The sequence below is a fragment of the Thalassophryne amazonica genome, chromosome 8 (assembly GCF_902500255.1).
Source record: "Thalassophryne amazonica chromosome 8, fThaAma1.1, whole genome shotgun sequence".
NCBI classification, from domain to species: Eukaryota; Metazoa; Chordata; class Actinopteri; order Batrachoidiformes; family Batrachoididae; genus Thalassophryne; species Thalassophryne amazonica.
In genome coordinates, this window is record NC_047110.1 from 51,582,168 (window position 1) to 51,609,851 (window position 27,684).

Sequence of the window (27,684 nt, forward strand, 5' to 3'; positions counted from 1 at the left end):
TGGGGTGGGGGGATGTTAGTGTTGTACTCTTTAATCGTGATCGTTACTGAGTTTTTAAAATGCTTATCGCAAAGCGTTCTTTTTTTTTTTTTTTTCTTTTTTTTTTTTTACGACATCATGCAAGTTTTATAAGTCCACAGACACTGATCTGTGTGTTACAGATACAACCCCTGGCAAAAATTATGGAATCACCGGCCTCGGAGGATGTTCATTCAGTTGTTTAATTTTGTAGAAAAAAAGCGGATCACAGACATGACACAAAACTAAAGTAATTTCAAATGGCAACTTTCTGGCTTTAAGAAATCGGGAAAAAAAATTGTGGCAGTCAGTAACGGTTACTTTTTTAGACCAAGCAGAAGGGAAAAAAATATGGACTCACTCAATTCTGAGGAAAAAATTATGGAATTACCCTGTAAATTTTCATCCCCAAAACTAACACCTGCACCAAATCAGATCTGCTCATTAGTCTGCATCTAAAAAGGAGTGATCACACCTTGGAGAGCTGTTGCACCAAGTGGATTGACATGAATCATGGCTCCAACACGAGAAATGTCAATTGAAACAAAGGAGAGGATTATCAAACTCTTAAAAGAGGGTAAATCGTCACGCAATGTTGCAAAAGATGTTGGTTGTTCAGTCAGCTGTGTCTAAACTCTGGACCAAATACAAACAACATGGGAAGGTTGTTAAAGGCAAACATACTGGCAGACTAAAGCTAAACTTAAGCCATCATTAACACCTAAACAGAAAAAAAACAAGGTTACAATGGGCTAAGGAAAAGCAATCGTGGACTGTGGATGACTGGATGAAAGTCATTCAGTGATGAATCTCGAATCTGCATTGGGCAAGGTGATGATGCTGGAACTTTTGTTTGGTGCCGTTCCAATGAGATTTATAAAGATGACTGCCTGAAGAGAACGTGTAAATTTCCACAGTCATTGATGATGGGGCTGCATGTCAGGTAAAGACACTGGGGAGATGGCTGTCATTACATCATCAATAAATGCACAAGTTTACGTTATTTTGGACACTTATCCCATCAATTGAAAGGATGTTTGGGGATGATGAAATCATTTTTCAAGATGATAATGCATCTTGCCACAGAGCAAAAACTGTGAAAACATTCCTTGCAAAAAGACACATAGGGTCAATGTCATGGCCTGCAAATAGTCCGGATCTTAATCCAATTGAAAATCTTTGAAAGTTGAAGAAAATGGTCCATGACAAGGCTCCAACCTGCAAAGCTGATCTGGCAACAGCAATCAGAGGACGTTGGAGCCAGATTGATGAAGAGTATTGTTTGTCACTCATTAAGTCCATGCCTCAGAGACTGCAAGCTGTTATTAAAGCCAGAGGTGGTGCAACAAAATACTATAATAAAATATAAAATGTGTTGGAGCGTTCTTTTGTTTTTCATGATTCCATAATTTTTTCCTCAGAATTGAGTGATTCCATATTCCCCCCCCCCCCCCCCCCCCGCATGGTCTAAAGTAACCGTTACTGACTGCCACAATTTTTTTTCCCTGATTTCTTATAGTGTTTCTTAAAGCCAGAAAGTTGCCATTTGAAATGACCTTACGAGGTCTATTAGAAAAGTATCCGACCTTATTATTTTTTTCAAAAACGATATGGATTTGTATCACGTGTGATTGCGTCAGCCAAGCTTGAACCTTCGTGCGCATGCGTGAGTTTTTTCACGCCTGTCAGTTGCGTCATTCGCCTGTGAGCAGGCTTTGAGTGAGGAGTGGTCCACCCCTCTCGTCGTTTTTTTCATTGTTTAGGAATGGCTCAGACTGCCGCTTTGCTTGATCAAAATTTTTTCAGAAACTGTGAGGGACATCAAAGTGGACACCATTCGAGAAATTCAGATGGCTTTTGGTGAAAAGTTTATGGGCTTCAAAGAGATTACGGAGTGTTACTGTCGCTTTAAGGACGGCCCATAGCGACTGGTGGTGCGCCGCACTCCGAAGCCGCCATCGACAGGCTGAGCGACCATTTCATTTCTAAACGGATGGCTGTATGGATCCGTGACCATCGTGTGCAATTTCTGTGGTTATCACAAGAGCTGGACATGCGAAGTGCGGAATTCCTCCGCACATCTGTCTCAATGTGCCGAAAAAGTGCTGATGTCCACGTCTTTTCACAATTCCTGTGCTAGCCAGATGACATCCCGGATAAAACACAGCGTCCAGTTTGGAAATGAACGGTACATTCCACTCTTACAGGAGTTTTTGTCATGGAAAGAGGAGCAGAGGTGCCGCACGGCGCAAAGCAACGCCGTGATGAAGCCTCACAGAACCTGTTCTGGCATGTCCAGGCACATCCACAATTTCTCGGATAATCACTTGATGGAAAAACCACCGACAGCTGTCTGAACGGCATCTCAAAGCTGTCCTGTGAGACCAAAACGGAGGTGGTTTTGTCTCTCTCCAGTAGCGAATCCATCGTGACGCGCGAAGCCTCCGCTCGGCTTTCCATGACAAAATCTCTTGTTAAAAGTGAAATCTGCCGGAAAATGGTTGATGTCCAGCTCTTGTGATAACCAGAGAAATTGCACACGATGGTCACGGATCCATACAGCCATCCGTTTAGAAATGAAATGGTTGCTCAGCCTGTCGATGGCGGCTTCGGAGCGCGGCGCACCACCAGTCGCTCTGGGCCGTCCTTAAAGCGACAGTAACACTCCGTAATCTCTTTGAAGCCCATAAAATTTTCACCAAAAGCCATCTGAATTTCTCGAATGGTGTCCACTTTGATGTCCTTCAGTTTCTGAAAAATTTTGATCAAGCAAAGTGGCAGTCTGACCCATTCCTAAACGATGAAAAAAACGACGAGAGGGTTGGACCACTCCTCACCCAAAGCCTGCTCACAGGTGAATGACGCAACCGACAGGTGTGAAAAAACTCACACATACGTACAAAGGTTCAAGCTTGGCTGACGCAATCACACGTGATTCAAATCCATATGGTTTTTGAAAAAAATAATGTCGGATACTTTTCTAATAGACCTCGTAGTTTTGTGTCATGTCTGTGATCTGCTTTTTTTTTTTTCTACAAAATTAAACAACTGAATGAACATCCTCCAAGGCCGGTGATTCCATAATTTTTGCCAGGGGTTGTAAGTTAAGTCAAAATTTGAAAATGAGCTTGCCAGAAATGGGTTGGATGAGCTTGCCAGAAATGGGTTGGAAGATTCATTCAACAGACTCTCCTCACAGGAATAGAGTTGCTATAAAAAGGGCCCCGTATAACCTGGGGATAATTTCAAACATTTTGTTACATGGCAGCCAACCTGGCCAATGAGGGATTCACAGCTGCCAGAACTCTGAGCCGGAAGGCCAATGTAGACTAAATCAGCCCAAATTCTCTGCTGTATCTGTATCACAGGCCTGTCGCAGGCTTTGCGCCCATACATGACCTCGAATGGGGTGCACTTGGTGGAGGCGTGCACTGAGGTTTGGTAAGCGAAGAGAACACTTGGCATACACATCTCACTCGTCACTGTCCTTATTGACCAGCTTCAACAGGGCCTTCTTCAGGGTCCTGTTGTCCTGTTCACACTGGCCATTGGATTGTGGGTGGTATGCAGAAGTGATGCGGTGATTGGTGTGGAAGTGACTTGTAAGTTTGTCTGATCTTGTTCAAGAAGTTGCACCCCTGGTCGCTGATAAGTGTCCATACAGCCCAGTCTGCAGACTACATAGTACAAGAAGTGGGCCACAGAAGATGCACTTTTATCAGGGATCGCAGCAGCTTTAGACCACTTGGAGAAGTGATCTGTTGCAGCGATGATATACTTGTTTCCTGCAGAGGCCTGATGTCGATTCCAGCCAGGCTCCACATTTTGTTTGGCACTGGGATGGAATGAAGTGGTGGGGGCTCCTTCGACATCTTAGCATTCACATCGAAGCACTTGGTGCATTGCTGGATATAAACATTGATTTCCGATTTCATGCCTTTCCAGTAGTAGTGCTCGGTGACCTTCGCGTAGGTCTCATCATGCCTGAAATGACTTCCAGTGGTAGCATTGTCATGGAAGGCAACCAGGATGCCGTTTACATGATTCCTTACCAGCACCTTGCGATTGACTTGCACAAGGATACCATTAGAAACATGGTATGGCTTGGCTGTGTGGTGGATGTTTGCTTTGGCATTGGCCTGTTGGTTGGGTGCTAGGTCATGTATAATACCAGGTTATGTCTTGTCGGGTGCAGTATAGAAATTCAGGATTTGTGTGTAGAGATCATTTGCACACGTATGCTTTCAACCTAAAGGCCCCAATGACCTCCCCCAGTCACCATAGCAAATTTGGTGTGGATTGCTTAATTATTGTGGCTGTGCATAGTGAGCACATACATGCGGTCAGCTTTATATATTAGATGATAATAATAATTAGTGTTTTTGATTTTGTTTAAACACACTGAATATGTATTGCAAATGATGTGCACGCAGATAAGAGTTGGGTAGCCAGGTTTTACCCCAGGGGGATAAGAACTGACTAGTTAGTTTTTACCCTATCCTCCTATCCTAGATGAGGATAAATTGAGTCTCACCTGGTTCAGCTCCTTCAACCCGGCGGTCCTCTACAGTGCCCATAAAACATCATCTAATGATCTCGTGCTCCAGCTCACTTGAGAACAGGACCCTGAGACATTAAAACTCTTCCACCTGGGGCAATAACTTTTCCCTGAGTCAGAGGGGATAATACACTCTTTTCCAACAGAGGACCATGGCCTCAGATTGCTAGGTTGGTGTATTTAGATTTTTTTTTTTCTTTCATTCATTCAAGTTTTCATTAGATATTTATTGACCTATACAAGTTTGACAGATATGAATTCTGACCTAAACTGAGGACTCAAGTTGTCAGTTTTCGTGGGTCAGAGGGTTTTTGTGTGTGTGTGTGTGTCTCTGTATATGTGTACTTCATAAAGCCTGCGTGACATCACCTGTAGGTTTCCTATGGAGACCTGGAACAGCCTGTAATTAACCCCACCTTCTCCATACAGTTGTCATGGAGGTGGAAATTACCTGTTGAGACCAAAACCATTTTTTTTTTTTTTTTTTTTATACCAGGCTGTAAACTTTTTTTTTTTCTGCCCTAAAGATAAACATTGTAGCACTGAGTCCTATGGGAATGTGCTCGGTTTTGGAGGCAGCCTCAAGCAGCCAGTCAAGGAACTGCAACTTATTCTACTTCGGGAGGGAATGCCATCAAAGTTTACCATTTGGGTTTTACTAAGCGCTGCTTATGTTTAACTTAGACTTCATGTTTCATTTATGGTCATTCATCAAGAAAACATACCAAACTTTGATACAGCTTTGCAAATATGGTCATTTGCTCATTTTCTAATTTTCTTAACATTGTAAAATTGACTTTGGGGTTTGGAATGCTGCACAAATAAAACATCCTAATTTGAAGATGCCATCTTGGTTTGCGGGAAAGTTATAATGGGCTTTTTGGTGATGAGGTATCCAGGATGGGGCTTACTTATGCTTATAGCTATACTGCTGCTTATAGACTGTGATCATTTTTTTTTTCGTCATGAGTCAAGTTTAGTTATACGAGTCACAAACACAGTCACACAGAGCTGTATATGCTGTTAGTTGGTCACCCCCCCCCCCCCCCCCATCTTAAGTCTAACAATTGTTTAAAGTATGACTGAACTGATGTTAAACTATTTGTTCCCAGTGTTTAAACACAGAATGGCTGCACTGCATCGTTTGAAGCAGTTCCACTCCACGGGTGTCACGTTCTGTCGTCTTCACATAAGCAGCCGTGCATCTGCCAAAGAGCATTATAAAATGTTGGTACTCGGAGGAGGGAGTGGGGGAATATCGATGAGTGCACGGATGAAGAGGAAGCTGGGAGCTGAGAATGTGGCTGTTGTGGAGCCCAGTGAGGCAAGGATCCAAAGTTTATAGTTTTAAAACCTCTGGTGTGAAGCCTGAAACTCATTTTCAGCTAAAATACTGTGCAAAAGTTTGAGATTCTCAAGAAGTTTTATTCCTTTTTTTTTCCCTTTTATCAGTAGATCAACAGAAAATCTCATTGAGCTGACTAGGTATTTGATTCCAAAAAATGCCCCCAAGTTGCAAAGATAATTTTTATTTTTTTGTTGTCGTTGTTTGGTGTACTGTGCCTGTAAATGACAAGACGGATTATCACGTAATTATGAAATGATTGGAAACACACTACAACAGAATTTTCTTAGGAATTGTACAAGAGCACCTACAAGATTATAATTTTATTACAGAAATTAGTTTTTAGAGGTGAAGGTGTTCAAAAACCTTCTGACACATATTTATTAAATGGCTCCCCCCCCCCCAAAAAAAAACAAAAGGATTTGCACAGTAATGCAAATACATAACTATACAGGCGGCTCATCGATTACATTTATACACTGTTATTCTCAATATTTACTTTGAATCTCTCTTCTAAACTATACTGCTACTAATATTTTCAGATGCACTACTATCAGCCTCTGTGGACACTGGTTGGTGCTGGTGCAAAACCACTGGCCTCGTCTGGTCGGCGCACTGTGAGCGTTATGCCATCTGGAGTGAAGTGGGTGAAATCTAGAGTTCAGGAAATAAACCCAGATACAAATACTGTCCGTACAGATAATGGGACTGAAGTAGGTTTGCTTTAATGAACCATTACTTTTATGTTAACGTAATGGAAAGATTTACTGTTTTGGCAGTGAATTTTAATTTGACTGTTTATCCCTCTTGACCTCACAGATCTCTTATGAGTATTTGATTGTAGCTCTTGGTTTGCAACTCCATTATGAGAAGGTGAGCTAATGCTAATTTAGTATACATCTATTTCATGGATTCAGCCATCTCTCTCAAATATTGAAGTTCTCCAATGTGTAGATCAAAGGACTACCAGAGGGGTTTGAGCATCCAAAGATTGGCTCAAACTACTCAATCCAAACAGTGGAGAAAACATGGAAAGCCCTGCAGAACTTCAAAGAGGGCAACGCTGTATTCTCTTTTCCAAACACTCCTGTGAAATGTGCCGGAGCGCCACAGAAGATCATGTATCTAACGGATGCTTATCTTAGAAAGGTATGTAAATTTAGTACTCTTATGAAATGGCTCATTTTTACCCGATAGCCATCGGGTATTGCAAAGGCATTGCGTCCATCTGTCTGTGCTCAGCATGAGTCCAGTCCCGTTTCCACCAGGGTCTTCAAAATCACAGGGAACATTCTTGGGACGCAGACTTTGGACAAGTTCAAAAATGGCTAACCTTGACCTATTTTAAGAGGTCAAAATGTTGCATTCTGTTTCCTATTTTTTTGCAGATCTGTTTTTTTGGGGGGGGGGGGGGGGTGACAGCCAATCAGAGTAGAGAGGCACCGTGACATCACTGGCTGGTCTCTCTCTGGCTGCTAATCTACGATGGTGGAATCCACTACGAAACTGCTGCATTTCTGTCTAAATCTAAGATGTTTCTCATATAGATGGCTGTGAAAACTCCGGATCTGCGGGATTCCGCGGATTTCATCGTGGGGAGAGGGGCGGGGGTGTTGGTGTTGTACTCTTTAATCGTGATCGTTACTGAGTTTTTAAAATGCTTATCGCAAAGAGTTTTTTTTTTTTAACAACATCCTGCAAGTTTTACAAGTCCGCGGACACTGATCTGTGTGTTACAGATACAAATCAGTTTCCTCGGATCCGCGGAGTTTTGAGGAGAATAAATGCCACTCAAAGCCTGGCTGTTAACGACAGTTAAAGTAAAGCGGGACTGGTTGGTTGCTGCGATGACACTGTGTGGCTCCTGTGCGAAGCTTAGCTAAACGTAGCATGTGGACATCGCAAACTTTTAGAACTTTCAAGTTTTTAAAAGAATAATTTTGCAGCATGTCTGTCACGGAGCGACATCAGACAGAGCGAAGATAGCGAGAAAGACGGTTTGAAAAAGTCTAAGGACAAGAATCTGTGGAATTGTTGCTGGCTTCATGAACACACCTGAAAGATAAACGGGAAAAGTGAACTGGTAAGAAATGTTTTTTTTTTTTTTTTCTCTCTCTGGAAAATAAACATTGTGCTGTTCAAACAGAATTTCAGAAAAGATTATGTACCTTTTTTTTTCTTTCATTAATCTAGACTTTTTCATTGAAAAAAAAGACGTGGCTTTGAATGAATTTAGGCTACATGAATTTACACAATGTAAATTAGTTTTTATTAATGTAGACTTTTTTCATGGGAAAAAAGACATTGTGGCTTTGAGTAGATTTACAGGAATTTACACAAGAATTTACTATAAGGTATGTTATTGATATTTTACCCTGATTTTGAAAATATTCTACAATCTTTAGCTGTGGTTTTTGACATGGTTTAACAGTCTTTTCAGTCTTCATGAATTTCATGTCGTTTAATTGTTCTGAGTTAATGCATAATTTGGTTTACAATTAAAAGGTAAATCATACCAGGTCCTACATCCACGTGATATTCTGTTATTTCAACATGATCATTGATGGTTCAAATGAAAGGTTGAATCTAGGATCATTTAAATATGCACTAATTTTGAGATTTGTTCTTCCAGGAGATGTTGAAAATGTATCAGTAGATGAAAATTTTAATTTGGTTTCTGGGGCCACACAAGGCCCTAGACCCCGGCTCCCCCCCACCCCCTGCGAATTTTCCTCGGATTTCACAGCCCTGCATATATTATGTAAAAGCTAGCTATTTTTGTAACCTGATAACAGCTCTGGAGTGATTTACAAGACATCTTGCGGATGTCAGCGTGCACACGCTTCACACATGGTCAAACGTAACTTCCAGTCTTTTCAAAAGCTCATGTATGTGCACAAGCACACCCTCCTACAGACGCCGTTAAAAGGTACATTCTCAAACGGCCGAGTGTATTTTAGCATTGTTATATTAAAACATGATTGACCTACTTTACAGAAATAACTTTTATTTATTTTTAAATGTTCTTATCCCAGACAGGAAAAAGGTCACATGCCAGTATTGTGTACAACACGTCGTTGCCAGTGCTGTTTGGGGTCAAGAAATATGCTGACTCATTGTGGGACATAGTGAAGCGCCGTGACCTACAAGTAAACCTGAGGCACAATCTGATTGAAGTACGGCCAGATCAGCAAGAAGCAGTCTTTGAAAATCTTGACAATCCAAGCGAAACCAAAGTGTTGGAGGTAAGTGTCCTGATTGGACATTTATACAATATAATACCTACAGCTTTGTAGGAGATGTGATGTCTTCTCCCCCTCTGCCCCCAAAATGTTTTTAAAGAGCTACTCTACTGGAAAGGGGGGGGGGGGGGGGGGGGGGTTCCCAAGTGGTTACATAAGGTATGCTCCCCCACTCCACTGTGACACATGTCAAAATTTGCTGCTATTGTGTTTTTTTTTTGTTTTTTTTTTTTTTTTTTTAATGGCGCTCTACTAAAGGTGGAATGCTTTACACTTGCCTTTTTCACAAGTATAGACAAGCTTGGTTTAGTGAATCACAAATATTGAATAAGTTAACAGCCCAGATAAAATTTGAAGATTGAAACAGAAGACTTACGATACCTCTTAAACATTTGGATACACTTTCCCAGTTGAATGGGAAAGTATCTAAAATTTTGGGGGTGTAGTACCTTCAGTCCTGTTTCCACAGTTCAGTAAAAATAAATAGTGGAAAAAGGTACACAAAAGAAATTTTGGGGGTGTAGTACCTTCAGTCCTGTTTTCCACAGTTCAGTAAAAATAGTGGAAAAAGGTACACAAAAGAAAACATTAATTGTAGATTATTTTCATTTGCCTTAAAATACTGTTCTTTAAAGTAGTCGTATGTTGCAGAATTGGTGGATCTAGCTTGGTTGTGATTTTATACTAAATATTCTCAAAATGCAGTGATTCTGCACATGGAAGCTTCTGTTTTTGTTTCTGGCTTTATTTGACAATAGAGTAGAGAGTAAAAGCTTGAGAATCAAACCAGGGTCATTGCAGATCACAGGTTGTGATATCTTTTAGCCATGAAACAATTAGTTTGACATTGAACAACTTTTATTTTGTTTCTCATTAGTATGAAATGCTTCACGTAACGCCTCCTATGGGCCCCAGTGATGTGATTAAAGGCAGTCCATTGGCTGATGAGGCTGGGTGGTTAGACGTCAACAAAGACACGCTCCAACATCAAAAGTATCCAAATGTGTTTGGGATTGGAGACTGTACGAACCTGCCAACATCTAAAACTGCTGCTGCTGTGGGTGAGTGATCTTTTCTTGTCGGTTTAATGACTGTGCCACTGCAATATCGGAAAGAAACAAAATAGTTCATGCAGTTTTTCTGTGCGTGTTCCTTTTAGTAGGGCAAAAAAGTCCCTGACTGTTGAATTGCACCCTAACCTGATTTCACAATACTGTAAAGCAAAAACCACACCCTGTCATGATTGTAATGTAGGTGCACTATTCCTGAATACCTGTGTATTCTTTTTTGGTATAACAGTACATCTTTATTTATTTTTAAGGTTAAACCTCAGATCTTGTCCTCTTTACAGTTTTGACTCTAGGTGCTTGTAATTTAAATTTCCTGTGTCTGTACCATTTCCTTCTGTTGACTGTGTGATATGATGGGAGGTGCTTGGCAGCATGCTGTCTCTGATACTGGAGTCCAGTTATGAGAGACGCTTATCACTTGCACAACAGCAGCAAAGACTTTAGCATTAGCCAGATGACTGCTACATTCAATGCATGTGTACTCCAGGTATGGCATGCTGAAATTTATTTATTTATTTTAAACTGAAGATGTTGTTGCTTTTGAATTGTGCTTGTTGTCAGATTATTGTGTGGGTGTGAGCCAATGACACTACTGGCAAGTACAGTGTATCTGACTTGGCAAACCGCTTTCAGGTGCGCCCTGTTAACACACGCATCTGCAAGCTGCACAGTCCAACCAGTCTTTCACAGAACAGCTTCACTGATGTGGTGGGGCCCTTTAGTGATTAGCTTGCATAGAAATGAGCCCTTCTCAAGCATCAATAAAAAGCCATCGTAACAAAATGATGTGGAGCCACAACAATTGCTTTCACAACAACCACCCGAAATTAAAGCCTCTGACGGAAACATTTATGACCGACAGCTTCTAATGATAAGACTGCAGTAATTGACAGTTTGTTCACTTTTTCCAAAAGTAAATTTATTGAATCTACAATTTTAAAATGTACACAGGAATTTTAACATTATATGTTTTGAATAGGTGCTTTGTCCTCCACTTGAGGCGAGGGCAAAGCACCATGGTTCTCGACCGGAAAAAGGTGCTTTGCCCTCTTCAGGTCGGTGGAGTGTCCTTGCCTCAAGTGGAGGACTTTAAGTATCTCGGGGTCTTGCTCACGAGTGAGGGACGGATGGAGCGTGAGATCGATAGACGGATCGGTGCAGCATCTGCAGTGATGCGGTCGCTGTATCGGACCGTCGTGGTGAAGAGAGAGCTGAGTAGGGGGGCAAAGCTCTCGATTTACCGATCGATCTATGTTCCAATCCTCACCTATAGTCATGAGATTTGGCTCATGACCGAAAGAATGAGATCGCGAGTACAAGCGGCCGAGAAGAGTTTCCTCCGCAGGGTGGCTGGGCGCTCCCTTAGAGATAGGGTGAGGAGCTCGGAGTCGAGCTGCTGCTCCTCCACATCGAAAGGAGTCAGTTGAGGTGGCTCTGGCATCTTTTCTGGTTGCCCCCTGGACGCCTTGCTGGAGAGGTGTTCCGGGCACGTCCCATTGGGAGGAGGCCCCGGGGAAGACCCAGGAAACGCTGGAGGGACTACATCTCTCGGCTGGCTTGGGAACGCCTTGGGGTTCCCCCGGAGGAGCTGGGGGAGGTGTGTGTGGATCGGGAGGTCTGGGTTTGCTTGAGCTACTGCCCCCGTGACCCAACTCCGGATAAAGCGGAAGACGATGGATGGATGGATGGCTGTTTTGAATACTCTCTAATGTGAAGAATTTTAATGAATTGGTGGGGGGGAGAAGGAGTGTATTATATTCCCTGTGCAGCATAGACAGCAGAAATACAGATGAGTGGGTGCGTTACAGTGCAGCTGGAAAGTATTCACAGCACTTCACTTGTTCCACATTATTATGTTAGTCTTATTCAAAAATGGATGAAATTCATTTTTTCTCAAAATTCTACACACAATACCCCATAATAACAATGTGAAAGTGTTTTTTGTAGATTTTTGCAAATTTATTAAAAATAAATCACATAAGTATTCACATGAAGCTCAAAACTGAGCTCAAGTGCATCCTGTTTCCACTGATCATCCTTGAGGTGTTTCTACAGCTTAAGTGGAGTCCACCTGGGGTGAATTCAGTTGATTGGACATGAATTAGACAGGCACACACCTGTCTGCATATAAGGTCCCACAGTTAACAGTGCATGTCAGAGTGCAAACCAAGCATGAAGTCAAAGGTATTCTCGAGACACAAATCTGGGGAAGGGTACAGAAACATTTCTGCCGCTTTGAAGGTCCCAGTGAGCACAGTGGCCTCCATCATCTGTAAATGGAAGAAGTTCAGATCCACCAGGACCCTTCCTAGAGCTGGCTGCCCGCCTAAACTGAGCGATGGGGGGGAGAAGGGCCTTAGTGAGAAAGAACCCAATGGTCACTCTGTCAAGGTCGAGAACTTGAGCATTCCTCTATGGAGAGAGGAGAACCTTCCAGAAGGACAACTGTCTCTGTAGCAGTCCACCAATCAGGCATGTATGGTAGTGTACCCAGACAGAAGCCACTCCTTAGTAAAAGGCACATGGCAGCCCATCTGGAGTTTGCTAAAAGGCACTTGAAGGACTCTCAGACCATGAGAACCAAAATTCTCTGGTCTGTCGAGACAAAGATAGAACTGTTTGGCGTGAATGCCAGTCGTCATTTGGAGGAAACCAGGCACCATCCCTACAGAGAAGCATGTTGGTGGCAGCATCGTGCTGTGGGGATGTTTTTCAGCAGCAGGAACTGGGAGATTGAAACTCGCAGCTTAAAGCAGATAACCCATAAGTTGGAGAGGAAATGGCGTCTCACTAATTTAGAAGATCTTCACTTAGCCTGGAAAAAGTCTGTTGCTCTATAAAAAAGCCCTCCGTAAAGCTAGGACATCTTACTACTCATCACTAATTGAAGAAAATAAGAACAACCCCAGGTTTCTTTTCAGCACTGTAGCCAGGCTGACAGAGTCAGAGCTCTATTGAGCCGAGTATTCCTTTAACTTTAACTAGTAATGACTTCATGACTTTTTTTTGCTAATAAAATTTTAACTATTAGAGAAAAAATTACTCATAACCATCCCAAAGACGTATCGTTATCTTTGGCTGCTTTCAGTGATGCCAGTATTTGGTTAGACTCTTTCTCTCCGATTGTTCTGTCTGAGTTATTTTCATTAGTTACTTCATCCAAACCATCAACATGTCTATTAGACCCCATTCCTACCAGGCTGCTCAAGGAAGCCCTACCATTATTTAATGCTTCGATCTTAAATATGATCAATCTATCTTTATTAGTTGGCTATGTACCGCAGTAATTAAACCATTACTTAAAAAGCCATCACTTGACCCAGCTATCTTAGCTAATTATAGGCCAATCTCCAACCTTCCTTTTCTCTCAAAAATTCTTGAAAGGGTAGTTGTAAAACAGCTAACTGATCATCTGCAGAGGAATGGTCTATTTGAAGAGTTTCAGTCAGGTTTTAGAATTCATCATAGTACAGAAACGGCATTAGTGAAGGTTACAAATGATCTTCTTATGGCCTCAGACAGTGGACTCATCTCTGTGCTTGTTCTGGTAGACCTCAGTGCTGCTTTTGATACTGTTGACAATAACATTTTATTACAGAGATTAGAGCATGCCATAATGACCCTGAACCATCCCTTAGTTATGCTGCTATAGACTTAGACTGCTGGGGGGTTCCCATGATGCACTGAGTGTTTCTTTCTCTTTTTGCTCTGTATGCACCACTCTGCATTTAATCATTAGTGATTGATCTCTGCTCCCCTCCACAGCATGTCTTTTTCCTGGTTCTCTCCCTCAGCCCCAACCAGTCCCAGCAGAAGACTGCCCCTCCCTGAGCCTGGTTCTGCTGGAGGTTTCTTCCTGTTAAGTTTTTTTCTTCCCATTGTCGCCAAGTGCTTGCTCACAGGGGGTCGTTTTGACCATTGGGGTTTTTACGTAATTATTGTATGGCCTTGCCTTACAATATAAAGCGCCTTGGGGCAACTGTTTGTTGTGATTTGGCGCTATATAAATAAAATTGATTGAAATTGATTGATTGATCCTCCCAAAAAGCACTTAAAATATCAAAATCAACCAAAACTATTCAAAGATTTAAAAACACCTTCAAAATGATTGACCCATTCAGAACCTTAGCTCCACACACAAGAAAATATTCCTATTTCTCCCCAGTACACCATTCGTTCTCTAGAATAGATTTCTTTCTGGTTGACTACTCCTTTCTAACAAATATCAAACATTGTGATTATGAAGCAATTGTTATATCTGACCATAGTCCAGTATCATTCCATTTAGAGATAGGATACAATTTACCAATTAAAAAATGGCGATTTAACAACACGCTCCTATCAAACAAAAAACAGTAGATGAATTGCAAACGCAAATTAAATTATTCCTCCAAATAAATGATGAACCTGAGATTAAAAGATCCACCCTATGGGAAACATTAAAGGCATACCTAAGAGGCCAAATTATTTCAATGAATAGTCTGATAAACAAACAGCGTAGGGAAGAGGAAATAAAACTAACCCAAGAGATTGTTGAAATTGATCAAATCTATGCCACTTCCTCATCACCAGACTTGTATGATAAGACAATCAATACAGACAAAACTCAACCTTTTATACACAAATGAAACGATGAAACAACTGACACAACTAAGACACAAACAATATGAATACGGAGAAAAAACAGGCAAACTGTTAGCTCAGCAAATTAAAGAAGTAGCAATGTCCAGGCTAATTCCAGAAATTAGGACAGATACGGGACAAATAAAAGATCCAGACATAATAAATAATACATTCAAGAATTTCTATTCTAAATTGTATTCCTCAGAATCCCAAAATGATGTCAATAGAAAACTACTTCTCAAATCTTCAGATACCCACTATAAGCCTAGAAAATAAGAAAAAATTAGACCGACCCATATCGAAAGAGGAGGTAAAACAAGCCATCCTGAATATGCAAAATGGTAAATGCCCTGGCCCCGATGGTTACAGTGCTGAATTTTACAAAACATTTTTAGATCAGATTACCCCTCTGCTTTTAGATGTTTATAATGAAGCACTAACAACAGGTTCTCTACCTCCAACACTATATGAGGCATGTATTTCCCTGATTCACAAAAGTGACAAAGACCCACTTAATCCAGGTTCATATAGACCCATAAGTCTATTAAATGTGCATAATAAAATACTGGACAAAATATTGGCCCTCCGTTTAGAATCAGTCTTACCTACAATTGTGTCACCTGACCAAACAGGGTTTATCAAAGACAGTTATTTTTCAATACCAGATGACTGTTCAATATTATTTACACCCAAAACCCAAATAATAAAGAATTAGAAATACTAGTATCATTGGATGCAGAGAAAGCCTTTGACAGGGTCGAGTGGGATTTCCTGTTCTCGGCCCTGTCAAGGTTTGGATTCGGCCCCGATTACATTGCTTTGGTAAAATTATTGTATGCTCACCCAAGAGCTACTGTGCGCACCAACAATAAAGACTCAAGTCCCTTTTCTCTCCACCTTTCCACACGCCAAGGATGTCCCTTATCTCCCCTCTTATTCGCTTTGGCCATAGAACCACTTGCTATTTCATTACGCTCCACAAAAGAATATAAAGGGATTACTTGAGGAAGCTCAGAACACAAAGTATCTTTGTATGCAGATGACTTATTGTTGTATATTTCAAATCCAGCTCAATCTTTGCCCAAGATAATGACCATACTAAAAAATTTTGGAGATGTGTCGGGATACAAAATAAATTTATCAAAAAGCATATTGTTTCCTGTCAGTACTGAGGCAAAAAAGACAAGTTAATACATTGACTGCTTACCCTTTTGCTGTCTCCAACTGTTTTGAATACCTTGGCATAAATATCACACAAGAAATTTCTGGTCTCTTCAGTAAAAACTTTATGACCCTATACCAGCAAATAAAAAACAGATTGAGAAATGGTCCAACCTGCCCATATCTCTTGCGGGCCGAATTAATATAATCAGAATGAACATTCTGCCAAAATACTTATTTTTATTTCAATGTACCCCAATTCTGATAAGTAAAAGTTTTTTCACAATGTAAAATTCTTTATTTACCTCCTTCATTTGGAACAAAAAGACCCCGAGAATTAAAAAATCTTTTTTACAAAGACCAAAATCAATGGGAGGGATGGATCTACCCAATCTTCGTCTTTATTACTGGTCTTGCAATATTTGTTGTATATCATTTTGGAATGGAAATCACAAATCTGATTGGGAACGGATGGAAAACCAAGCTTTCTCCCCTAATGCATTAAAATCACTACTATTTCACACCTCCGATCTCTCTAGCTTTAAATGTCATAGCCCAGTAGTGTCACACTCATTGAAAATCTGGTCACAAATTAGAAAACATTTTCACTGGAACCAATGCTCAATTCTAACACCATTAATTGATAACCATACACACAAACTTCTCACAGGCAAAATGTTTCGATCATGGGACCTCAAAGGGGTGCACTCCATTAAAGATCTTTTTACGGATAATATTTTCTCAACATTTGAACAGCTAAAGCATAAATTTAACATTGATAATATAGAGACTAATAATAGAGACTTTTTTTAAATATCTGCAGATTCGTAGCTTCACAAAGAGAAATTTTCCCTCCTTTCCCAATCAACCCTCCGAATATCCCTTGAATAATATACTTTTAAACAACCCACTAAAAAAGGAATCGATAACTAAGGTATACAACAACCTTTCACAGTTTGAACGTACAACATCACTTGATCACATAATGGATGCTTGGAGCAAAGACTTGGGAATAAACATCACAGAAGACCAATGGACTGAAGCTCAGGAACGGGTTCATTCCTCCTCAGTTTGTGTGAGACATGGACTACTACAGTTCAAGATCCTTCATCGCTTACACTTGTTTAAACAAAAACTGTCTAAGATGTTTCCAGGAGTAAATGCTGCCTGTGAACGTTGTGGGTTCTCTCCAGCTTCACTGTCACATACATTTTGGAACTGTCCTATCATCAACCCATATTGGACCAAAACTATCAACACTTTGTCTGAAATTTTCAAGAAGAAACTCCCTATTGATCCAATAATGTCATTATTTGGTGGTGTTCCTACTGGGGTAAGCCTAAATAATTTTCAAACCAATGTGCTATGTTTTGTGCTACTTCTGGCAAGACGCTTAATTTTGCTTAATTGGAAAAATAAGAACCCTCCTACTCATCAAAACCTTTTAAGAGAAATTATGCAATACTTGCAATTGGAAAAACTAAAATTCTCTCTGAGGAAAAAAAAGAACAGCTGTTTTACTCAATTTGGCAACCTTTTATTAACTACTATGAAAAAAGTTAAACACCATTTATAAATCAATTAAACCACCTTGGATTTGGACAGCCCTCCTCCTAATGGCCCTTGCAAGCATTTCATTGTACTATATGTCACATATTTATACTTTTGCAGGTCTTTTTTTTTTTTATTGGTTCTGTTATCTGTTCTTGTTGTTTTTCTATAATTGCATATATGTACGAGGTCTGATAAAAAAAAAAAAAAAAAAAAAAAAAAAAAAAAGCGGTCCTTTTTATTTTTTTAAAAAAAATAAATGGATTTGATTCATATGTTTTTACGTCAGACAAGCTTGAACCCTCGTGCACATGCGTGAGTTTTGTCATGCCTGTCGGTGACGTCATTCGCCTGTGGGCAGGCTTTGAGTGAGGTGTGGACTCCCCCTCCCGTCAGAATCTCTTTGTGTGAGACGCTGCAGGGAGATGGCGCGCGTTGCTTTATCAAATTTTTTTCAGGACCGGTGAGGGATATCCATGTGGACACTATTCAAGAAATTCAGCTGGTTTTCAGTGTAAAGTTTAACGGCTGATGAGAGATTGTGGAGTTTCTTTCGCTTTAAGCACAGCCCACAAAGCGGATCGGCACGGCGCGGTCGGAGGTGGCGTCCGTCTGGCTGTTTCGAGCTGAAAACAGCCTAATTTAAAGCTCTGTTCACCCAGGACATCGTCAGAGAACAGAGAAGTTTCAGAAGAGGCCGGCATGAGGAGTTTACCCGGACATTCCACTGTTAAAGGAGATTTTGTCATGAAAGAACGTGCGGACGAATTTGCCGAGTCGGATCCGTGATGACGTTGCAAATCCGTCTGCGCCGCGACATGAAAAACACCTCAGTATTGAAAACCATTTGTAAAATTCAGGCGGCTTTTGATGGCTTTCAACAAGTGAGTATCTGAGAAATTGTTTAACAGCTTGGGCATGTTCCAACTTGTCCGTTAAGGTTTCCAACGGAGGTGTTTTTCCTGTGGCGACCCCCTGTGGTCAGGTCCGGCCCAACATGCGAATCTGCCCGCACGTTCTTTCATTACAAAATCTCCTTTAACAGTGGAATGTCTGGATAAACTCCTGATCCTGAATTCTTAAAGTTCTGTTATCTCACGACGTCTTGGGTCCACAGAGCCTGAAATTTTTCAGCTTGAAACAGCGAGACGCCGCCACCTCGGAGCGCAGATCGTCGTCAGGCGCCGTGGGCCATCCTTACGGCGACAGTAAAACTCCAAAATCTCTCATCAGCCGTTAAAATTTTCACCGAAAACCAGCTGAATTTATCAAATGGTGTCCACTCAGTTGTGCCTTACAGGTTTTGAAAATTTTTTATCAAACAAAGCAGCAGTCTCTGAGCCATTCCTAAACAATGAAAAAATCGACGAGAGGGTGGGCCACTCCTCACTCAAAGACTGCCCACAGGTAAATGACGTAACCAACAGGCGTGAAAAAACTCTTGCATGCCCACGAGGGTTCAAGCATGTCTGACGTAATCACACGTGATTCAAATCCATATAGTTTTTGAAAAAAAAAGTCGGTTACTTTTCTCACAGACCTCGTATATCGCATTGAGTACGCTCATGCATATATGTACACCATGAAGTCAAGTTCTGCCTACACCCCAGTGAAGTGTACCTCTGTTAAAATTCTGCTGTATGAAAAACTTTAATAAAAATAATTGGGGAAAAAAAAAATTCATTGCAGCCTTTGTGAACTCCAATATACATGTTGAACCAACTTCCCAATCCCCGGACGAATTCCTTGCCTCATTCTATTCCACCTGTTCGGGAATTCTGGACACCATTGCACCTGTCAAATTTAAATCCACCAAACCTACACCAGACCCCTGGTTGGATGACACCACCCGGGCTCTGCGGAGGCGTTGTAGGCAGGCTGAACGCAGGTGGAAAAAAGACAGACTGCATGTATCACTGGAGATGCTTAGGGACTCCTTCTCTGATTACCAACATGCAGTAAAGGAGGTAAGGTGCAAATATCTTTCCAACATAATCTCTGCCAGCTGCAACCGTCCCCGTGCATTATTCAATACAATTCAATCAGTTGTACATCCTACAGATAAAAATTTCAATAATGCAACCACGTCAACTTGTGAAGACTTTCTTCAGTTTTTTGTGGACAAAGTGGCATCTGTCAGACCAAGTATAAAACCAAACCACTATATCCCTACTTTGTCAAGCTCACCTCCCTCTGTTGTCTCCAGTTCCAGTGTCCTCAGAGTTTGTGCCAGTGTCTCTCTCTCAGCTCTCGGAGGTTGTTCAGAAGTTGAGACCTACCACCTGTCCCCTGGACATAATTCCACCAAAGATGCTGAAACAAATTTTTGACACAGTAGGACCAAGGCTTCTTTTATTTTTCAACAACTGCCTAAGATCTGGGACTGTTCCGGCTGTTTTCAAACAGGCTGTGGTCAGACCGCTGCTTAAAAAACCAAACCTTGATCCAGGAGTACTGTCAAACTTCAGACCAGTGTCCCACTTGGCTTTTCTCTCTAAAATTCTAGAGAAGCTTGTTTTTAATCAGTTGCTGTCTTTTCTGGACCAGAATCAGATTTTGGATCAATTTCAGTCAGGTTTTCGTACACGCCACAGTACTGAGTCCGCACTGTTGAGTCCAAAATGACATCCTGTTGTCCCTGGACTCAGAGACCTGTACTGTTGGTAATGCTTGATCTCACTGCAGCATTCGATACAGTGGACCACTCCATCCTCCTGAACTGTCTAGCCCAGCAGGTGGGCTTTCAGGGTCCCGTGCTGCAGTGGTTCAAGTCCTATTTAACGGACAGGCACTTCTCTGTTTTCATCAATGGCCACTCCTCTTCTACAGCCCGACTGTCTTCTGGTGTCCCGCAAGGCTCCATTTTGGGCCCAGTTCTGTTCTCTTTACATGCTGCCTCTGGGTTCAGTCATCTCTAGCCATAATGTGTCTTTTCATATGTACGCCAATGATCTTCAAATCTATCTACCAGTCTCGCCAGATTCTCCAGATGCATTTCAGACCATCAACACCTGTATGGATGACATCAAGCACTGGCTCACACAGAATTTCCTGAGTCTAAATGAATCCAAAACGGAATTCTGTCTATTTGGCACCACAAGCCCACTTGCCGCTGTCTCAAACGGTCACTCACTTCCTCACCATAACACCGTATTCAGAAACTTGGGAGTTCACTTGGACACTGGTCTAAATCTCCATAAACAAATTGACTCTGTTGTTAAGACAAGCTTCTTTCAGCTCCGCATTCTCACAAGAGTGAAACCCTTCCTCAGTTGTTGTGACCTGGAGAAAGCAATCCACGCATTCATCAGCTCACGCTTGGACTATTGCAATGCTTTGTACATCGGACTCAGTCAAACATCTTAACACAGGTTACAACTGGTACAGAAAGCTGCTGCCCGGCTCCTCACAAATTCTGGTAAACATCACCATATCACACCTGTTCTGCGCTCTCTCCACTGGCTGCCAGTGCAATACAGGATCCAATACAAACTTCTCCTGTTTGTTTTCTGCTCCATCCACAGCTTCATACCTGCGTATCTATGTGAGATTCTGACTCTTCACCAGCCCAGCAGATTTCTATGATCTGCACAGCTCTACTTGTTGGAGCAGCCCAGGTCTCGAAGCAAACAGTGGGGTGATCGTGCTTTCGCAGTAGCAGGTCCTAAACTTTGGAACTCGCTGCCCCTTGACTTGTGTGCCATCTCGGATCTGCCCCTTTTTAAAACAAAACTCAAAACGTATTTGTTTAGATGTGCTTTTGATACTTAGTCTTTTTAGACTTGGGAATAAAATGAATGTGTTCCTCTCTTTAACTATACTTTAAATGCGATTTTTATATGTACAGCGCTTTGGTCAACTTAGATTGTTGTAAGGCGCTTAACAAATAAAATTTTATTGATTAAAGATAATCTTAACAGATATTACGGTCGTGTGTGGTGTGTTAAGAGCGCTCTGATCTGCTCAGAAGGGTGACAGGAGCGCTCCGATCGCAAATCGGGAATATTCAGCATGTTGGATTTTTTTTTTTTTTTTTTTTTTTTGGCCCGATATCGCAGCGTGTGTGGTGTCCTCCGACCACAAACGAGCAGCTTGCTGAATGTGACGTGCAGCCAATCAGAAAGCGAGGTGACGGACGCACGGAGTGGAAAATAAAATCAAAACGGCTATTCTGATTTACCAGAAAGTCCGGTGGTCGCGCTGTCTCCACTCCCTTTAAAGAGCGCTTTTTCTTTTTGTATCATTTTTTTCCCCTCTGTTTTAAATAGTCCACAAAGTATCTGTTTGTTTACTCTGAAGTCACGTTTAATCTCGATTTTGCAAGATTTCCTGTCTGAGCTGTGAATGTCCGTGCGTGAAATCTGTTCGTGTGTGTGGCTAAACACCACACACTATACGACCAAACCTGTTAGCTATGATTTTTTTTTTTTTATCTTCACGTGTGTGGTCTCTCAGGTTTTGGAAACCTAAAGATAATTTTAAAATCCTGTCATGTGAACCAGGCTTAAGACCTCATTAAGCTGTTTGGCCACCACTTTTTCTGAAAATTTGGAGATAAAAGGCAATTTTGAAATTGTTCTAAAATTCTGAGGAAGTAAAGGGTCAACATTAGGCTTTTTTAAAGTGAGTGAATAACAGCCTGTTTAAAACACTGCAAGCTGCTGCAATGATACCACTTTGTTTGTTCCCTTGGTCACTGTTATATTCTGACTGTATGCACCAACTCGATATGTAATGAGGTGTACCTTATTACCTCCGCCAATGAAGTCAGGCGGAGGTAATTAATGTAATTTTACATTATATCTTAATCAAACGTGTCGTAATTGCTCTCATATTCGAAAGTGAGGTGCAGACTGGCACTCATTGTCGCCTGACAGTGTTTGATCCAGACTGTGGATTTTGCAGACATTTGAATTTAATCTTGAAAGGCTCATTTGATATACATTTTGCATTATATCTCAATCAAAAGCACCTCCATCACCTCATTTGTGACAATGAGGTGCAAACTGGCACTCTCAATGAATAGACTGTTTGATCTGTATTGTTGATTTAGGGGGTATTTGATTTTAACATTGAAAAGCCATTTTGGTTTATATTATGTTTTAGCTTATGAAAGTCCACTTCTAACAGGACTTTGACCATGAAAATTTTCTCCATGATAAGAATTTGTGGAATTGGGAACTAGTGTTGGTGGATGTTTACGTTCTATGAGCGCTGTGCTCTACTTATGTGTAATGACCACATGAAAAGGCTTATTTTTTTTATTATATACTGTACTCAAAAATAAGTTATTCACTCACATTTGATTGTTTTCGCCTTCGGGTAAATATAAGTATGTTTAAAAAAAAAAAAAAAAATCATTGGCCTTTTATACATTTTGTTGCTGCTGTTCTATTTTTTATAGAACTTCGGTTTTCAGTATAAATGAATGGAAAAGTAGATTAAGCAGTTCTCAGTTCCTCCCCTTTTTCCCATTACTGCAAAGTTGAAACGCTGCTTGTGAAACCTTTGAAAGACCCATGTTTCAAATATTAAAAAATAAGACATGACATTGCAAATAGGGCCTGAGAACATCGCCAACTGTTTGAAACAAATGTTTCCGAACGTTCAATTTGATTTGCCCCACTGCTGTTGAAATGTATTAAAACACAAGCGAATGAATAGCGATCACACTGAATTTCATATTTAAAGACTACAGTTGGCGCACAGTCTGTATCTGTGCTGGCAGATATATTGTTTAAATTTTAAACAACTGCAGGCAGGATTTTATACAGTAACATATTTACAATATTTGTGTCTTTCTTCATACTGAAAGAAGCACTTTTATAGACACAATAGGAAGTAAAAATGAACAAATTGTCCTCTGCTGTATTTGGAACTGCATGAATTCACTGGCAGCCGCCAGTGAATTCATGTTCACCGCCATCTTGTCTGCGAACATAGAGCGCTATAGGGAGGGTAACATTAGGAATCTACAGCAGGCCATGGCGCAGGTGATTAGAGGACCTGCAAGGCTTATGACAAATGTGGGTGTGGAATCCATTAGCTTAGCGGGGAAATTAGTGCAGAAAATCCACTGTGGTGATAGTGCAGTTTATCTGCCAGGGAGGGAAATTCTACAAGTTGAGACTGTGGCCTGCTCCCGTAGACGTGTCCATAAAGATCAGAGGGATATGCTTCGCAAACTTAATACCCATTACTATATTGGATCATAGTGGCCCATATGGCCCAGTGGTTGTTCCAGTAATAGCAAAGATTTTGTCTGCTACCTACAAAGCACGTGGAATGTCTCAAATCTAAACCTACTTCTAGGCATCTTTTATATGCCACTCTGGAACCACCCCTAAACTCAAACAGTTCAACTGTCAACCCCACTGAGGTCCTTAGACTGGGTCTCATTAACATAAGATCACTGTCCTCAAAATCATTGTTGATTGATTTAATTATTGATCATCACTTAAATATGATTGGGTTATGTGAAACCTGGCTTAAACCTACAGCTGTCCTTCCCTTAAATGAAGCTTGCCCACCAGCATATACATTTAGTCACGTCCCTCGTGATGCGAAGCAAGGCGGGGGTGTTGCACTTATTTATAAATCTAGGTTTAGCTTATTAGCTGTTGGGGGTCACAAATATAACTCGATTGAGCATCTGATTGTCCGCTCTGCTCAGGATATTACACATTGCCAAGGTCAGAAAAATAAAAATCAGCCGTACTAGTTTGTCACTGTATATAGGCCTCCTGGCCTATATTCTGAATTCTTAGATGAATTTGGTGCGTTTATCTCTAACTTGTCAACTAGAGCAGATAGCATTCTGATCATTGGTGACTTTAACGTTCATATAAATAAGCCTTCTGATCCCCTCTGCAAATCATTTATGGAAATTGTGGATGCATTAGGATTTCGGCAATACATTCGGGATTCGACGCACATTAGTGGAAATACCCTGGATCTGGTTCTCGCACGTGGTATTGCTGTCACAAATATTGACATCATGCCTCTTAAATCAGTGGTGTCTGATCACTCACTTTAGTTTCGCTGCCGTGTTTAGTGGAACAACCTTATTTATCACTGCAGCGATGCATCAGCTCCTCAACTAAGACTGAACTAGAAGCTAGACTGCCTGATGTCTTAGCCTCACTTTTGACAAATACCCAGTCAGTAGACAGACTTGTGGATAGTTTAAACTCAGTGCTCAAAACGACACTCGACATGATTGCACCACCTGTGTTGAAACCGCGCTCCCCCAAATTGCAGTCACCTTGGTTGAATGACTTGCATGACCTCAAGCATAAAGCAAGAGGTCTAGAACGGAAATGGCGTCATTCAAAATTAGAAGTATTCCACCTTGCGTGGCGTGATGCTATAAGCATGCATTATTGGCTACAGAGCGGACCTATTACTCTGATCAACAAAAAAAACAGGCATAACTCAAAGTTCTTGTTCGACACGGTGGCACTTATTCATGGGCAACCACCTGTAGCTCGCTCTCCTTTTACAGCACAAGTTTTCCTAGATTACTTTGAGAAGAAAATAAATGACATGAGGTTGAACGTATCCCAGCATGCTTTAACCCAGCCCCTACATCCTGCTATTGAGGTGGGCGCCACTACTGAGGTATTACCTAGATTTACAGAATTTGATAGCATCTCTCTAGACATGCTGACAAAACCTGTAATGTCAACAAAAAGCACAACCTGTTTATTTGATCCTATACCAACAAAACTGTGGCCCACTTTTGGGCCGATTGTGCTGGAAATTATTAATCTTTCTTTAACTTCTGGATCTGTTCCTAAATGTTTCAAATCTGCAGTGATTAGACAATTACTTAAGAAACCTAATCTTGACCCTAGTGTATTGAAAACTATCGGCCGATATCAAATCTATCATTTTGCTCTAAAATTCTGGAAAAAGTGGTGTCACGGCAGCTCATAGACTATCTTTTTTTTTTTCCCAACATTGTTTATTTGCCATTTTATATTTTCAATTACAATATAACAAATACAACAGATCAACCTCCCAGACACATCTTATGAAAATAAAATAATTATAATAATAATGAAAATGATGACAATGATGACAAATGATTACTACACGTTATACACAAAATTACAGGGTTTCCTTTTTGAATCAACAAGCAAATTATCGCTGTTTTTGTGTATTGTCCTCGTCTTGTTCTTCTATTAAGTTCATGCTTTCTGCAAATTGCATGAAGGGACCCCAGATACTTTCAAACTTCTCCTTTTGTCCTTTCAGTAGATATGTAATCCGCTCCAATGGGAGTGTAGACAGCATCAGTTTAATCCATTGTCCAACACTTGGTGGCTTCATGTTTTTCCAGTGTAATGCAATCAATTTTTTTGCTTGTAGTATACAAATATTAGTTAAAAGTTGCTCACTTGTTGTGAATCTTGACTTTGTTTTTTTTTTTTAGGCGGTATACCTAAAATTATAAAGGAGGGTTCCAGTGGAAATTCTTTCAATAGAATATCTTTAACAGTTTGTTTTATTGCAACCCAGAATGTCTTGATTTCCCTACATTCCCAAATACAGTGGAATAATGTTCCCTTTTCTTCTCCACATTTAGAACAAGTATCTGGGATATTTGGATTATATTTATTTAATTTTGCAGGGGTGACATAAACACGCATGAGCCACTTGTATTGTAGTAATCTTAACTGAGAATTAATAGTTTGCTTATAGGCTTTATTACAAACAAATTCCCATTCCTCTATTGATAAAGTTGAATTCAAATCTTTCTTCCATGCCTCAAATTTCGCAACAGAGTTGTCAGAGGAATGTGATATCAATAATTTATAAAATTCTGAGATTGTTCCCCTTTTAAGGTCATTTCCACTGATCACCTCCTCCAACTCAGAGATGGGTGATTTTGATACGATTTATTGTCTGTTATATTTGTGTCTAAGCAAGTCGAATGACAACATGTAGTCAGAGTTCGCCATGTACAAATCTCCAATTTTCTTCAGTCCGTTCAGAGCCCACAGCTTGAACACTGCATCAGCTCTCCCAGGTCTAAAATCTTGATTTCCCCAGATCGGGGTCAGTTGTGACAAGGTAACAGGTTCATTGATAAGCCTCGGTCCCACCGAATAATGAAGGCTGAAGAAGGAGCCACGCATGGGTGTGGGGTGATTATTTGAAGAATGACCCACGTTTTCATCTTAACACGTATCCACTATGAAGGTGCCACTATGTGCCTCTCTGTACCCCGCATGTGCTGCATAGCAGCCTCTAATGAGCCACGACCGACCTGTCATTACAGCCTCGAATGGCTCGCATCAGCCACACTAAGCCACATAGTGCCATGATAGCGCCATGTTGGCGCACATTTAGGCATGAGTTTGGTCCAAACCTCCAGCCCTCCCACACCTGGTCCCTTCAAAGTGTGGGTTGTGGGTTTTCAATTCACAGCAGCATTTAAAGATGTCCCTTCTTTTTTTTTTTTTTTTTTTTACGCAGTCCAAAAATAGACACTGTGACAAACGGTTCCGCAGTTGTGCGCTGTGCGCCAGGCTGCAGTCCACCTGTAATGCACCAGACCAGCTAGACCAGAACCATGCCTCTAAGCCGTCGCAGTAACTCGAACACAAACTGCGCCACGCTGTTGTTGCTAAATTTTGAACATCTTGAAATTAGCGCCACGCTCAGAGAGGAGCCTCGTTAACTGAAGATAATGCCACGATAGCTCATGAAACAAAAAAAACAGGGTGTGTGGCTTCTTCTTCACTCGGTGGGACTGAGGCTATATACCTTTTTACATTGTACCACACCTTAATCATGTTACATACTATTGGGTTTTTATTTTTTTTAACCAAGTTAACTTTTGTATCCGAGAAAAGGTATAAAGGCAATGAAGGTACTAAGAAATTACTCTCCATTTCCGTCCACTGGGGGGCGTCTTTTGTAATAAAATAATACCTTATGGATCTAAGTTGGGCAGCCCAATAGTACCACTCTATATTTGGACACATCAGGCCTCCTTTATTATAAGGTAAATGGTGTAGGGACAGTCTTATTCGAGCCCGTTTTTTGGTCCATAAAAAATCAAGAAGCAGTTTTTTAAACATTTTAAACCAATTAACAGGGGGAGGC

At 41.0% G+C, this 27,684-nt stretch overlaps 1 protein-coding gene and 1 long non-coding RNA gene across 4 annotated transcripts in view; one reads left to right on the forward strand and one right to left on the reverse strand.

Annotated features, from left to right (window-relative positions):
- sqor (sulfide quinone oxidoreductase) overlaps window positions 1-27,684 on the forward strand; it is a 62,115-nt gene that overhangs the window by 19,265 nt on the left and 15,166 nt on the right. For 2 of the 3 annotated variants that reach the window (XM_034176235.1, XM_034176236.1), the window contains exons 2-7: window positions 5,689-5,900; window positions 6,464-6,634; window positions 6,741-6,794; window positions 6,876-7,070; window positions 8,957-9,166; window positions 10,041-10,224. In XM_034176235.1, coding sequence (XP_034032126.1) covers window positions 5,689-5,900; window positions 6,464-6,634; window positions 6,741-6,794; window positions 6,876-7,070; window positions 8,957-9,166; window positions 10,041-10,224 — 1,026 coding nt within the window. Of the gene's footprint in view, window positions 1-5,688; window positions 5,901-6,463; window positions 6,635-6,740; window positions 6,795-6,875; window positions 7,071-8,956; window positions 9,167-10,040; window positions 10,225-10,896; window positions 10,953-27,684 lie in introns of those variants that run through there. The other variant, XM_034176237.1, reaches the window with a different exon arrangement.
- LOC117515602 lies at window positions 22,087-26,136 on the reverse strand. Its single transcript, XR_004562191.1, has 3 exons — window positions 26,123-26,136; window positions 25,495-25,499; window positions 22,087-22,291 (listed from the first exon to the last, which is right to left on the reverse strand). It is a non-coding gene; the product is annotated as an uncharacterized LOC117515602 (long non-coding RNA).